Source organism: Pelodiscus sinensis, chromosome 3, assembly GCF_052426305.1.
Source record: "Pelodiscus sinensis isolate ZL-2025 chromosome 3, ASM5242630v1, whole genome shotgun sequence".
NCBI classification, from domain to species: Eukaryota; Metazoa; Chordata; order Testudines; family Trionychidae; genus Pelodiscus; species Pelodiscus sinensis.
This window is the reverse complement of record NC_143054.1, coordinates 92934645-92949972: the sequence shown is the minus strand read 5'-3', so window position 1 is coordinate 92949972 and position 15328 is coordinate 92934645. Positions and strand designations below refer to the sequence as shown.

At 41.2% G+C, this 15328-nt stretch overlaps 1 protein-coding gene across 7 annotated transcripts in view; it reads left to right on the top strand.

The window, feature by feature from the left end:
* PTPRK (protein tyrosine phosphatase receptor type K) overlaps nucleotides 1–15328 on the top strand; it is a 588884-nt gene that overhangs the window by 561741 nt on the left and 11815 nt on the right. For 4 of the 7 annotated variants that reach the window (XM_075924132.2, XM_075924131.2, XM_075924134.2 and 1 more), the window contains 7 exons: nucleotides 1447–1534; nucleotides 2812–2888; nucleotides 6204–6240; nucleotides 7773–7870; nucleotides 8636–8752; nucleotides 10224–10393; nucleotides 12053–12188. In XM_075924132.2, the coding sequence (XP_075780247.1) occupies nucleotides 1447–1534; nucleotides 2812–2888; nucleotides 6204–6240; nucleotides 7773–7870; nucleotides 8636–8752; nucleotides 10224–10393; nucleotides 12053–12188 (723 nt within the window). The remainder of the gene's footprint in view (nucleotides 1–1446; nucleotides 1535–2811; nucleotides 2889–6203; nucleotides 6241–7772; nucleotides 7871–8635; nucleotides 8753–10223; nucleotides 10394–12052; nucleotides 12189–15328) is intronic. The other 3 variants (XM_075924133.2, XM_075924137.2, XM_075924136.2) reach the window with 1 other exon arrangement.

Below are 15328 nucleotides of genomic sequence, written 5' to 3'. Positions count from 1 at the left end.
CACAAAGGACGGTGTAGATGCAATAATGCTTTCTGTCGACAAAACTCTGTTGACAAAGGCATTATTCCTCGTAGAATGAGGTTTACAGCCGTCGACAAAACTGCTGAGTTCTGTCGATGTTATGTCGACAGAACTCAGCGGCAGTGTAGACGCAGGTATAGTTTTGTTGACAAAAGTCCACTTTTGTCGACAAAACCCTGTAGTCTAGACACACCCTCAGGTGCTGCAGAACTTTTAATTGTTTTTTAAGAAGCAGTACAAACAGTAAAGTTTTACAGCAGCCTGGCTTGAACAACTACATTTAAAATTATGTAACAGTTTCCACATGCTTGGTAACCTGTGCTGATTCAGTTTAGAGCCCTTCTCCCACCACCTCTACTAATAGATTTAATAGGAGAGCCAGACTTCAAGCAGATGCATAGCAGTTTTCATCAGACCCCTGCCATTTTCCCTCTTCGCTTACATACATTTTCCCATTTGTCAGTGTTTTCTTATACCATGCTTCATTTCAGGGCTGTGCTTCCATATTGCACAGCCCTCAAATGTCCCTTGGTTCCTGATTTCTACTACAGAGGCATGGCCTCCTGCTTCATCCCTTATTGTCTTAACATGGGCCTATAGTGGAGAATTTGCTTTTAAGTTTGTTTCCATAGTTTCTGTTCTGTTTCTGTGGCTGATCTCCCTGGTAGGGGGCAGCACCACACCCAGAAAGGAAGCTGTGGTGGCATACGCCATCAACAATTAGGTAGAACCACGGAAATACAAGTTGTGGACAGTGGAAAAGAACACAAGAGTAAAATCTCATCTGCCGTCACTGAGATAGTACCCTTTATTTTACAACCTTCACAGTATGGAGAGGAGTTTGAAAATGTTTTGCCAATAGTTTTAAAATGTTAGCTTTAAAATAACAGCATGAACAGCAAGAGTTTTAGAAGGAGTCTTTGTGAATGCTGTGTTCTAGAGCAATGCCTGCTCTTCCCTAAGAAAAATTATGAAACAGATGGAAGGAGGAGGAAGGGACAGTCTGTGTATATTCAATATGGGATTCCTCTTCTTTTCTTTCCTCCCCATCTTGTGAAGACTGCTAAGCACTTGTTTGTCCATATCCAGCACTCTATCAAACGTCCATCGTACCTCCACCTATTTTGGACCAGGAGGACTCAGTTTGAAATCAGTGACTGATTCAGTGATCCCTACAGGTTAATGAGAGACTCTCCCTTTTCTATAGCTAAATTTCTACTTCTGGTATCAAGGAAGATAGTGGATAACAAGTCAGATAATCAAAGCTGAGATTCTTTTACAATAGAGAGCTGTCAGGACATCATCGTGCCATCTTAAAAGAGGAGTCTTTAACAGTGTGTTTTGCAAAATGTACATAGGTTTTACCATGGTTAGAGTATTAATTTTTTTTCAATCTGATTTCATTCTCTCTCTCTTTTTTAATAGAGTTTCTTTGAGGGACAGTCAGCATCTTGGGATGTTGCTAAAAAGGATCAAAACAGAACAAAGAACCGATATGGAAACATCATAGCATGTAAGTTCCTTGATGGCTTGAATTCAGTTTTTGCCTATGCTGATATTATCATATACTGCTGTGTTTACTGAACAGCTTTTTAAAGGAAAAATAAAAAAATGCAGTGGCACATCTGCTTATAAAATCAAATGCTCATTATTGATCAGTGCAGATTTACAGTGCTACCTTCAGAATGTGCACCACTGTCAAAGATTCTTTCCCATCGTGACTAATGTATGTTTAATTTTATGTTTGTACATAAAATGTATGTGGACATAAACATGTGATGATAGTGACAGAATAACAAAATCCCTTTGAATGTTACCTTAATTATAGTCCTTGTGCAACATTAATGGTGTCCAAGGTTATAATATACCTAACTGTCTCTGGGCTCTTTTTATGATCTTGTTGTTGCTATAGTCATTGTGTCTGGCCCCCAGTTGTTTAACAAAGTTGTGTTTTACATTATTGGCTAGGATCAGGGAGTCCTGACTTTCCTGAATTCCTAGGCATAATTCTTTTACTAGCTTAGAGTATGTCTATACTTAAAAAGCTTCAATGTCACAGCATTACTATATAGCACTTCAGTGTACACACTGCCTATTCTGAAAAGAGGCATTCTCTCCTTGGTGTAAGTAATCTGTCTAAGAGGCCAACAGAGAAAGTTCGTATAGTGACTTAGCTCTATTGCTACTGGGGGTTAGTTGGCTTAACAACACTGCTACGGAGTGTAAGCCAGGCCTTATATTCAAATACAGGGTAAACATTTGATTATAATTTTATATAAGAATTGTCTGTGCGGTAATACTGCCATTCATCACATTTCAGTGAAATATTGAAAGCATGTTGCTAATATGCACATGGCAGTTTTGTAAGGAGTTGAACATGAAGTTGCATGATGGTGGAAGTGAAGGACTCGTATGCCAGGACTTTTTGTGTTTTTAGTTTGCCACCTCTGCTACTGACTTACTTTGTGACTTCTGGCAAATCACGTAGTTTCCTTCTCTCTATTTACCTTATGTAACATTCTGATACCTCTTAACCTCACAATGAAAATTATTAACCGTGTGAAACATTTTCAGACTCTCAGACAAAAGACCCCTCTTTGTGTAACTCTAAGGTAATCTCTCTGATTTAAGGATTTAAATTGCCAAGCACTAGTAGTTTCTCCAGAAGCCTTTTAGTGCACTAGAATATTATAATTTACCATTGCCTGCCATTTATTTCACATTTGCATTCAAGCCAGGCTTGAAGGAATTTCTATGATTTCTACTTTTTTTCTTGTATTAAATTTACAGATGACCACTCCAGAGTGATTTTGCAACCTGTTGAGGATGATCCTTCTTCGGATTACATTAATGCCAACTATATAGATGTAAGTCTTTGCATGGATTTCTCCCTTTCACCGTACCAGCTTCTGTGTGTGAAACTTTTTGCACGTTGTGCCTACGAATTTATTGAAAGCGTTTTTTTTATTAAGAACAAAATGTACACTTTCCTTGTTCTACGTCCCAGTACTCACTGACATTGTTGTGCTTTCTTTCACATCTGACTTTGGTTTGGGCTGTAGATTTGGCTGTACAGGGATGTAAGTACCACTATATGTGAATAAAAGCATCCTATTGTAAATATTTGCTATAGACATTCTTAATTACGTTACTTTGCTTTTATTACTAGATATCAATGCATGCTTCATTTAATTTACTTCATGTAATATCTGTTATTTTTTCCATTTTCTTTTGTGTATATACTTTATGTATGTACCTGTGTTAAAGAGAACGCTTAGACTGTTAACATAGTTCTAGGTATTGTTACATAAACCAGGTAAACTCTGTTTACTTACATTTTATTTTGGATCATTTCGGTTACAAGCTTTTATTCCCTCCACCCCCATTTATATGTGAGAAGCTGGATAGTATGCTGTAAAGTAGTGGCTGTGAAAGTATATCAAAGCAGTGTTTCTAGTACATGGTTTGGAAAAGAATTGGGGAGGGCGGCCTTTTTTTTTTTTTTTTTTTTTAAAGGAAAATAGTCATCAAGCTGAACATATAGTTAATATTTGTTCTGTGGGTGCCAATTGGATATTATACAGTATATACACATATATATATATATATATTATTTTGGAAATATAGTATACGTTTCTTTATTGTAGACCCTTTTTCACATTTGAATTTCCACAGTTTGTCAGGAATTCAAAGGATTGGAAAACTTTGAGAGATTTTTGCCATGTGTATTGGTCAAGAAAATACAAGTTTGCTTAGCCAAAACCTTGGGAAGAAAAAAGAGGGTGGGAGAACAAAAAATTTGGATGAATGAAAGCCCAGTAAAAAATAATGTCACCCAGAATATTTGTTGGGCATTTTGTAAAGTGCTGGTTTTTCTCAACTTCTTCTATATGTAGCACTACACTAACTCTTTTTCTCTTGCAATGGTGGTTTATAAATTGTGATATTTTCTGGATATTAAGTTCTGATACATACATAGCACTGATTTTTTTTTTTATCTCCACCACTGTAATATTGTATATAGGACCAGAGGCCTTCTACAAAATGTTTCCCTTGGTTTGTAATAAATCCCATTTATCAGGGGTACTGTTCTCCCATGTAGACAAAAATACCATCTCATTATAACCAAGGAGGAAGACCTCAAACTTACACTCACACTTTGCTGGAAATATATATTAATTGTTCGTGAAAATACATAGTAGAAAGACAGTACAGCACTGTGCTAAACCTGTGTAATTTTAAGATGGGACTGAGTGCTAAGATCTTGTCAGAAAATGAATTGTTTTTCCTGCTGTGTTTTTTTAAATAATATTTTAGTAATTTGGTCCATTGTAAAGACGCAAATATAATGCTGTTCAGAAGGGATTTTATGGGCTGCAGGTAATCAATCAATGGCAAGGTTGATTAAGCAACACTCAGAAAGAGGATATGAATTGCATGGATATGTGGAGATCTGTCAGTTTAGTGGCAACAAGGGGACACAAGGAGTCTAAAGATCTATGATTCTTCTAATGAGTGTTTGACCCTCATGTCTTAAATAAGACCTTAGCCCAGCAAATAGCTGGGGTTATTATTTCTCTCACATATTGCAGAGTGTTATCACTTATATTACCTCTCTCATACTAGCACAACTAAATTTAGTTCCATCCTACAACCCAGCCTGAATAAGTTCTTCATTAGTTAATTTAGAACAGGATCCATTCATCTTGCAGCTCACATACTGACAATGGACCATTGACAATGATGTGCAAAACAGCAAGCACTGGAACTTAGCCAGCTAGCTGAGAAGGTTTGGTTGTGTAGGTTTGATTCTGTATATGTGTGTGTGTATATACATGTGTGTGTATCATGTACAATATAATACACATATTATACATATAATACACACACTGTAGAATACTGAAAACATTTTGCAAAACACTCAGATGTACCCAAATGCAGCAGGGCATTGGGTCTACGCGCACACACATTGTCCAGCTCTAACATTGGAATGTTCCGTTGTTATTCTGTATGGCTCTAATAGACATTTTTGTGCATTTGTACTTAACATTATTTTTTATAAGAGAATAGAAAGTATATATTTCTTTCATGGTTTATGACAACAAGAACTAATCTTTTTTGGTAATCTGAAGGCAAAGTCCATGTTCATTAAATTCTATATAAGACACCCACTTCACTCAGCAGAATAGGGTGTAAAAGACTAATTAATAACTCTAGTGACTAATTTTTATTGTTACATTACAAGTATGCTTAGATCCCATGTTAATTTTTCCATTTTATTTGTTACCATTTGAACCTTTTCAGACTTAATAGAGCTGTTTGTAATGAGCTATTCAGTGCCGGTTCTTGGCTGGCTTGCTTGCTTTCTTTTTAGTTTATTTTTTAGTTTAAAGGTGAGGCACTAATCACAAAATAATTATTTCTACCCCTGCCCAATATATAATTTAATAGCTATTAAAAGATTCCCTTATTTATAATAAAGAAACATCAGGCAGATTTGGGAACTGGACCTACTGCCACTGCTACCCAGCTTGCCTCAGGCGGCAGAGCATGAGGTAGGCGTTAGGGCTCAGCAGCAGCTTCATGCTCAGACATGGAGCTCTCCCTGTGGAAGAGGGGGACAGAAAAGTGAGTTCCATGTGTCTGCAAGAAGCCAGAGGGCCCTTCTCCTGCTTTCTGGGCTTAACTGCTACAACCCTGCCATGGCCTCAACAAGCAGTGGTTTCCATAGCCACATCCTTATAAAGTGACTTGTGGGCGTGGTAAATGGCCATGACAACCAGGTGGCCTCTTGAAGCACAATTAGCTGTACTAAGGTTTGAAGAGTGCTCTGTTCCTCAAACTTCCTGGTAGTGCCTTTGGCCACCAGAGAGAGAGAGAGAGTTGTGACACACAAACCCAATCATAATTTGTCCTTACATCTGTATATATTTATCAATTTTTAAAAAGATTATGTGAAATGTAGCTTTTGGGAATTCTTGATTAGGCTGTGCCTCACTTGGCTGGGCTGACAAAGCTGCCCCTGACTCATACACAGTTTTTAGCTGCTAGTCCGATCTGAAAATTCTGAAAAGGTTTCTATAGCTGAGCTGTCTACAGTCCATTATGCCTTCATTTTCCCCTCCCCAGTTTGTTTTCATTGGTATTAAAGGACAGAAACCAACTTTATTCTTCTGTTTTAGGGCTATCAGAGACCAAGTCACTACATTGCAACCCAAGGTAAGAATCTTCCAGAGCATTGTCACCCAGTAAACCTAATCCATAATAATTAGTGGGTTCTGCGTTTTTATGTATAATATAAATACAGAACTAGATTTGGTATGTAATGTATCGTGTTCAGCAGCCTCTAATTGCCCATCTGCAGTCAGCTGCAGGCATAAATATGATCTGGCCATGTAGCTACCAATCATGCTCACAAATCAGGTAATTAGATTTCTAAATCTAATAAATTTTACCTGTGGTTGATTGTACTTGCAAAACTAGAGGCTAAATGGTAGGTAGCCTGTTTAAAAATTTGGCGCACAAGTTTTTGTCATACTCTGATCCAAAATCCTGTTCTTTGGCCTCTAATGGAATCTCTATCTGCTTGAATTGACTGTTTTCATGTTGTGTTTTAACACATTAATTACTACAGTTGTAAATCCTTGTGCATAAAGGACACAAACATTTGCTGGCAATTGTATTTATATGTAGGTTACAGCAGGGGTCGGCAATTTTTCAGAAGTTGTGTGCCAAGGTTTAACTTTCCCCACGCCCCTCTGTGCAAGTCCTGCCCCCCTCCCATCCTGCCCCCATATCTTCCTTCACCCCCTCCTATTCCCACATCCTTGTGCTCCCAGTGCATGCAGCATCAGGGCAGCAGCTCTGGGACTCACAGCGCCCTCCCCCCCTTCCCCGGAGCAGCACTGGGGAGAGGAGGGACCAGGAGGACAGAGTCACTTCCCTGCCTAGCCCAGCCCTTTGCCCACGGCTCACCCCTCATCTTCAGGCTGTGGCAAGGTGAAGCAGGGCACTGGGGAAGAGTTCCCCTACCCACAGGAAGCAGCCACAGCTTAGCCTGGGCCCCAGCACCATCGAGGCGGCGGCAGCGTATGACCAGCCTCACCACCCCAATCTTCAGAGCAGTCCCAACCCCACCTCCTCCTGGTACAGGAGGCAGAGTCTGTAGCAGGGGGAAGAGGGCTGTTAACCCTTTAGTTCCCAGGAGCCGCATGCCTCAAGGATGCAGAGCCCCGCACAGGGTCATGCCACCCATTCGGCTTGCTGGGCTGCCTGGCCCCTACGCCATGCTGCATGTGCCACAAAAAATCTTCTTGTGTGCACATGTTGCCAACCCCTGGGTTACAGCCTGGAATAAAAAAAGCATGTTCTCAGTCAAATGTCTGTGTTCTGTCTACCATAGAATTTACAACTAGATTAATTAATGTTAAAACTAAAAACATACCCACATATAGCTTCTATCGTTGTACTCTTTGAGTAGGTAGTACAGTGTATGAGCACTTACACTTCAAGTGGTAATTTGGGTAAATTGAGATGCTTCTGCCCCGATTATGAATAACATTATGGTTTAACAACTCTTGTCAATATAATGCTGCAATTCTGCAGGGGTTATTAGAGCCTTTCATATCTGAGCAAATAACTTTCTGAATATCAAATGCCTATGCTAAAAGATTTTATTTTTAGTGTTCAGTCAGGTGGTAGTTTTATTCTATAATATTCTTTCTTTCTTTCTTTCTTTTTTTTTTCCCCAGGACCAGTCCATGAAACAGTGTATGATTTCTGGAGAATGATATGGCAGGAACAGTCAGCTTGTGTAGTGATGGTTACAAATTTAGTTGAAGTTGGACGGGTAAATCACTTAATTTTTAAAATGTTGCATGCTACAGATAGCCTCTCAAGCTGTTGTTTATCTCTGCCAAAAAAAAACTACTGAAGAGTCTTTTGAAAGATATCCTTAACTCTGGGGATAATGGGGATAAGATAGTATTCTTCTGAATTTGAGTAGCATTGTATAATTTGGTTGCTTTCTAAAGAAAAAGACAAAATGAATCAGACTGTTACTATGTTATTTTAATGAATAGGGAACAATGCTGCCTGAGTTCATAATACAATCTAGTGCATAAGAAACATTTGTACATACTCTGTATTCAGATGATCACAGCTAGCTGACTATATAGCACATCAACTTTAAAAGCAGATAGAAATCAGCAGACTATTTTGCACTTTAGGATTAGCCAGTCTCTTGAGAATTACTTTAATAAAACACCTGAGATTGCTTTGCAGCAACATAATTATTGAAATGGAAAACATCCCACAGCATTAATTAAAACCTGTGAAAAAATATGTTTTCCGTACTAGAAAACTAAAAAATTCAGAATCACTAATTCAGAAAGATAATTTGGCTTTTGTGGAGGGATGTGTAAATCAGCATAAACTCTTAACACTAACAGTATGAAGAGCTTTCGCCGTACTTGATTGGCAGTTGGTGCCTGTGGTTTGTAATGGGGTTCATATACCTACATTGTAATTTTGAAAGTAATGTGATGGATTAAGTTACTATTTGCTGTGTTTTCACTTTCATATGCTTTAAGGTGACTTTTAATTTTGTTTTTAGGTCAAGTGTTATAAGTACTGGCCTGATGACACTGAAGTTTATGGGGACTTCAAAGTGGCTTGTGTAGAAATGGAGCCACTTGCAGAGTATGTTGTCAGGACATTCACCCTTGAAAGGGTAAGGCCTTTGAAAGACATCAGAGTATTGCTTCCTTTCAGCTCAGTTTGTTAAATAGTGTCTTTCACATAATCAAGTACAATGCCAAATCATTCTAATTAACAATTCCATAATGCAGAATTTATTTTAACATGGGAAGAATATGTTGCACTGCTGGTTCCCAGTAATTCATATATCCAAAGCTTTTGGATTTCAATAATTTGTTTTGTTTCCCTTCTGACTTTAAAAATGAACCTGTGTGCTGGGCCCAAGTACATTATTCTTAACAGCTTTCCATTCACTGAGGCATGACCTCACCCTTACAGGAGTTAATGTTGCTCCAATACCCTGACTTGTTCATTAGGTAGACTATTAACATCAATTAATATGAGGCAGCAAATATTAGCTGTTGTGGAACAGCTGTAGTCTTCCAGTATAACTGTTCGGCCTGTCTGCATCATTTGGGGAATCATATTATTATATATAGCAACATCAGTAAATGTTTTTTTTTTTGTGTTGACTCCAAAAAATACTAGAACAGTTGGTCTGGCATCCTTTAATAGCACATAGAAGTATTATGGGTTTCAGATTTACAGTACATTATCAAAATATCACACTATGGAACCATTATACAGTTTAAGCCTTATGTCACAGTGGGAAACCTAAAGCCCATGGGTTGGCTCCAGCCCCTGGCTTGCCTGGATCTGGCCCCCGAAGCTTGGGGCTCCGCCCCCCCAGTATTGGAGAACCCACTCTTGACACTCCAGCTGCCCCTGTGGGTCTGGAGTGCCAGCACTGGCTCCCCACTGTGGAGGGAGGAGCCCTGTGCCTTACAGGCTGGAGTCAGACAAACCAGAGCCAGATCCTATCTACAGACTCTGCCTGATGGAGGAGGAAAGGGCTCCATGCACTGCTGCTCCTCCTCTTCCCCACCGCCACCTCTGCTGGCGCAGTTAAGTGCTGCCTGGAGGCTTTTCCCCCCACAAAAAAATCTGCTAGCCTGTGCTGCCCTTCTTCCCTCCTCCCCCCCAGGCTCTGCTATGTGAGGGGAATGTGGGGGAGTGTCTTTCTGCTTCTCAGTCAGGGGCCATGTCAGTGAGGTACTTCTGTTTTGGATTTTTTCCTCTGATTTCTCACTTTAGTGTAGCCCCCGACTGACTTTTCTATGGGTCAGTGGCTCCCAACCAAAAAAAGGTTCTCCGCTTCTGCCTTATGTGATGAGATACAAGGCAGTTTTTAGAATAGATTTTGCCTTTTTTATGTACATGTAATAAAGATGATCCAGCAATTTATTAATAGCCATATTTATATTCTATTGTAAAATCAGTTTTCCTTTAAATAAAAAAATACCATGTTCTTTGCTTAAATCAGTTTGAGAAGATAGTATGTAGATTCTAGCAGTGTTGTCATTGCTTACCTCAGAGAATATTTGAGGTGTTGAATATTTTGAGTTTAATAACCTCTTTTGAAATATTATTTTTGTCTTTGACAGAGAGGTTACAATGAAATCCGTGAACTTAAACAGTTCCATTTCACAGGCTGGCCAGATCATGGAGTTCCTTACAATGCCACGGGCCTCCTTTCATTTATACGTCGAGTCAAATTGTCTAACCCTCCTAGTGCTGGGCCTATTATTGTACATTGCAGGTGTGTAGAGAAGAGGTAGATGAATTTTCTACAACTTTATATGTGATCTTGTATAGTGGTCTCTTGTGAAGTTGTGAGCTTTGTCTTTTTGTTGTCTAATCTTTTGGAGTTAATTCCCTCTTTCAATGCCCTGCCCACACTGGAAGCAGAACTAGGTATTAGAATATTTAAACATAGCTAGATTCTAGTAAAAAACTCTGCAGTGTAGACATAGCCAGGGCGGCATTTGGGTGGTACAACCATGCTGCCGGCTCTGGACTCTGGCTCCTGGACATGATGGGCCCATGTTCCTCTACATGGGCTATAGTGTCTCTTGGGAACAGTTATCCACATGGCTCTCTACATTTTAGAGCCAAACTTTCTTATTCAAATTGTCCCTGGAAAGGAATGGCTCCCCTTAATGTCTCTGAATAAAAATGATTTGAACTAGTTCCATAAAGAGCATAGTCATCCTGAAGATCTCTGTCCGATTAACAAGTTGGTTACTACAGGTTGGACCTCCCAGGTCCAGCACCCTCAGCACCTGACTGGTCCCAAACAAGGGATTTTGCCGGACCAGGGAAGATCATTTCTGGCTCCTTTGCCACTGGCCTCCCAACCCGGCTCCACTCCTGGCCTAGTCACCAGCCTCCCAGACAGCTCTCCTCCTCCTGCTGGCTTCTCCCTGCTGCCCTGCCAACCCACCAGCAGCCTACTGCCATGCCATGACTCCTGGCCCCTGGCCACTGGTACACTGGCCACCCTGCCACTGGCCTAGCGAGACTCCTGCAGCAAGGCTCCCAGCCATTGTCTCCCCTTAGCCAGCCTGGCTGGGCTCCCAGATCCTGCAGGGCTCCTGCTGCCGGTCCTGCCCCAAAGCACTCTGGTCCCTGAACAGGACCAAATTTCCATTTTAGAGTGGTTCAACCTGTACAGGTTTCTTTCTGGGCCATGAAGGGATATTCTGAGACGCCATAAAGGAACCTCACCAATACTGTTTTTACATAATCTGAGATCTGTTGGAAAAGTTTTTGCTATTGAGTTATACACATCTCATGTGTGTTTTAATGTTGTTGTGAATACTAAATGGGGGAACTGGAGATTAGGTAATGTTTGGAAAGATATGTATGAGAACTTATATTAATGTTCCAAGCATGTACTAGGGTATGTCTACACTAGCCCCCTAGTTTGAACTAGGGAGGCTAATGTAGGCATTCGAACTTGCAAATGAAGCCCGGTATTTAAAGATCCCGGGCTTTATTTGCATGTTCCTGTCCGGTTGCCATTTTTAAATGCCACTAGTCCTGACTAACTGCACGTGGCGATTAAATGGTAATTCGAACTAATTCCTTAGTTCGAATTACAAACGGTAATTTGAACTAATTCCTTAGTTCAAATGACCTGTTACACCTTATTCCAGGAGGAGTAACAGGTAATTCAAACTAATGACTTGTTTTAAATTACCGTTTAACTGCTGCGTGTATCCGTGGGCAGTTAGTCCGGACTAGTGGCATTTAAAAATGGCGACTGGATGGGAACATGCAAATAAAGCCCGGGATATTTAAATACCAGGCTTCATTTGCAAGTTCGAATGCCTACATTAGCCTCCCTAGTTCGAACTGGTTGTTGAATTTGTGGGGGGGATTTTCTGAGTTGTGGGGAGTACTCTGAAAATAGTTTCCTAATTCTTTCCAGTGCTGGTGCTGGACGAACTGGCTGTTACATTGTGATTGACATTATGTTAGACATGGCAGAAAGAGAAGGTGTTGTGGACATCTACAATTGTGTCAAAGCCCTACGGTCACGTCGCATCAACATGGTACAAACAGAGGTATGGCAGCTTATTTGCAATGGGTCTAATGCTTTCCTAGATGCATTAAGTCAGAATTTTGTTCCTGTAATCACTACAACAGAATCCTCTTAATCAGTCCTTCCTAGCTGTTTATCCATAGCAAGAGGAATTTCTGAATAGGAACAGCATTGTGGAGCGAAGAGCACACAGCCCTTTGCCTGGTCCCAAACTGGAGCCCACTCAATCCAGAACAAGAGAGCCCAGCAGCTTCCACATGCCCCAGCATCAGTACAGTCCAAGCCACCTTCCAGGTGCTGGACTTGCTGATAAAAGAACAAAAATCAACTCTTTCCCTGGCTCAGAAAATAGTATTTTTAGGGTGTGATGCTTGACTCGATTCAAGCCAAGGCCTCTCTGCCAGAAGCCTGATTCTAGACCACATTGGACCTGATATCCACTGTTATGGTCCATCTAATTATGACCGCTTAGGTTTGACTTAAACTACTGGGGTATATGGCAACATGGACTTTGGCATGCAAGACTTTGCCTCAGGCTCCTGCAGACATGGCTAGCATCTGAGAAGACACCAGTTGGACTCTGGTGTACACAGTTCTTCCCCTAGTCTTCACCTATCTTGATGGAAAGACCCAAGATAGGTAATGATACTGTTTCCCTTTATTGCTTCTCAACCATTAGAGTTTTAATCTTGTATGTGTCAGATCTGTGGTGGGAAGCCCACCTCAACAAACTCAGTACTCAAGGCCTCTAGTTGTAAGAACTCCTCTCCCTGTACATGAACCTCAGGGAGTTCGGGGCAGTACACTTAGCTTGCCCAGTGTTCCTTCCCCAGATCCAGGCAACATGGTGCAAGTCCTGACAAGCAGTACCACATCCATGTTCTGTATCAACAAGCAGGATGATGTCTGATCTTCAGCAGGAAGGCCATCTGTCTGGCTGTGCAAAATTCATCTCAAGGGGTCACATCTCCCTGGATCCTGTACTGGTAGATCACTTCAGCTGATCCCTTTCCTCAAACCATATGTGGGCCCTTTACGTGGAGGTCACCACATTCATCATCCAAAGGTGAGGGCCTCTCCAGGTGGACCTGATCACTACCAGCCAGAAGAGAAAATGCCATCAGTTTAGCTCGCTGTCTGGACACAACTCAGCCTTCCCCTCCAATGCATTCCTGCTCCTGTGGACAGATTGCTGATTCTGTGCCTTATCTATGCTCCCTCAGCTTTGTTAAAAGTCTAACAAAGAAGCCAAGAGTAATTCTGATAATCCCAGCATGGCCATGCCAACTCTCAGTTGGAATGCTTCTGGATTTTTCAGTATCAGCTCCACTCTCCCACTCTGTTCAGACCTAATATCACAAGACCTGAACCTCTCCTCCCTGCCCCAGCTGTAAGGATGCTTCATGGCCAAACCCAGAAAAACAGGCTTTCTCATAATACATCTAACATATCTCGTTACGTTGTAGAAAGGCATCTGCTATGGCTACCTCCAGGGCTAAACGGAAGGGCTTCTCAAAGTGGGCATCTCAACACGCTCTCTTTCCGTCTCAGTCTTTCCTTCAGTCTTGGACAGCTTGCTCCTCTGAAAGCAATAGGGCTAGGTTCCTTTTGTCTATCAAAGTGCACTTAGCAGCCATCTCAGCCTTCCACCCACTGGTGAATGGAAGGTCAGTGTTTGCCCACAGCATGACTATATGTTTCTAAAGGACAGGAGAGGCTCCGTTCTTAGGTCTGTAACCTGATCCCTCCATGAGACTTAAATCTGGTTCTGTCAAGACTCGTGGATTCCCCCTTCAAACTGTTAACATTGTGGCCCCTGTTGCTTCTCTCTTGGAAGATCACCTTCCTAGCAGCAATCACCTTGGTCACAAGAGTCTCTGAAGTCAAGGCCCTTACATCAGAACCACCTTAAATAGTGTTCTTCAACTGCACCCTCACCTAGCCCTCCTGCCAAAGGCGGTGTCACAATTCCATATCAACCAGGCCAAGACTCCAGGCTTCATCAGTAATGTTCCTCTCTCAGTTCCCAATCCAGGACATCTGCATGGACGTAATCTGGTCATTGGTACATACTTTTGCATTTCACTACATCATCACCCAACATGCCTGGGATGTGTTTTGGGAGAGCAGTGATGCTGTCAGCAAGTCTGTGAACTCTAAGCCCAACTCCTGGGGTACCTACCATGGAATGAACATGAGCAAGCACTAGAAGAAGAAAAAATAGTTATAATCTTTCCATAACTGTTGGTCTTCAAAGTGTGTAGTTCATGTCCATTCCACAGCCCACCCTCTGCCCCTGTAGTCTAATCTAGTTAAGGACTAGAAGGAACTGAGGGCATTCTTGAAATTGGCATATAAGCATGCAACATTAGAGGATGTCAAAGCTGGCTTGACAGATATCACTAAGGGAAGAATATCTGGCAGAGGTGCAAATGATGCACACCCATCTAACATGGAATGGATATGAGCAGCAACACATCTCAACAAATACCGAAAGGTTAGTGACCATTTTCTCTAATAACTTAGCAATAATTGCCACCATCATGAAGTGTTCACACAATCTTATTGTCCCTTTCATTTGCTCTCCCAGTTGTTTCTTACAACTTGTCTATTCTTAGATTTTAAAACCTTTGTGGGTAAAGACTGTGTCTTCTACTATCTCTCTGATGTGACTCATATACTGTGGGTGTTGTATAATATTTGACAAAAGACATGGTCCGAATAATAATGCAGCTGACCGATTCACAAGACAAGACAACAGAATGAGGAGGCAACATCTCCTGTATTGGCATAATGCTGAGTCTGTTGCCTGCCTAGTTCTAGCTGAGAGACACTAGATATACCAGACCGCAGGTATATAATTAGCATGAAATATACCACATAATTGGCAGGACCAGGTAGTGCTTGAAGCATTTTATATGCTATCTGTATGTATCATGGGTCTGGAAGCTGCTTTTAAGGAAGCAAATAGGCAGAACCAGTATGAAACTGTTTCTCACATGTGGGTACTACTACACTGCCACGCTATTTTGGGATACCGGAGTACCCTGAAATAGCTATCCCGCGTCTTCACAGCAAGCCTGTTATTTCAGGCTGACTATTCCGATGTGCCCGTAAACCTCATTCTACGAGGAGTAAGGGATGTTTCGTAATAGTGCTTTA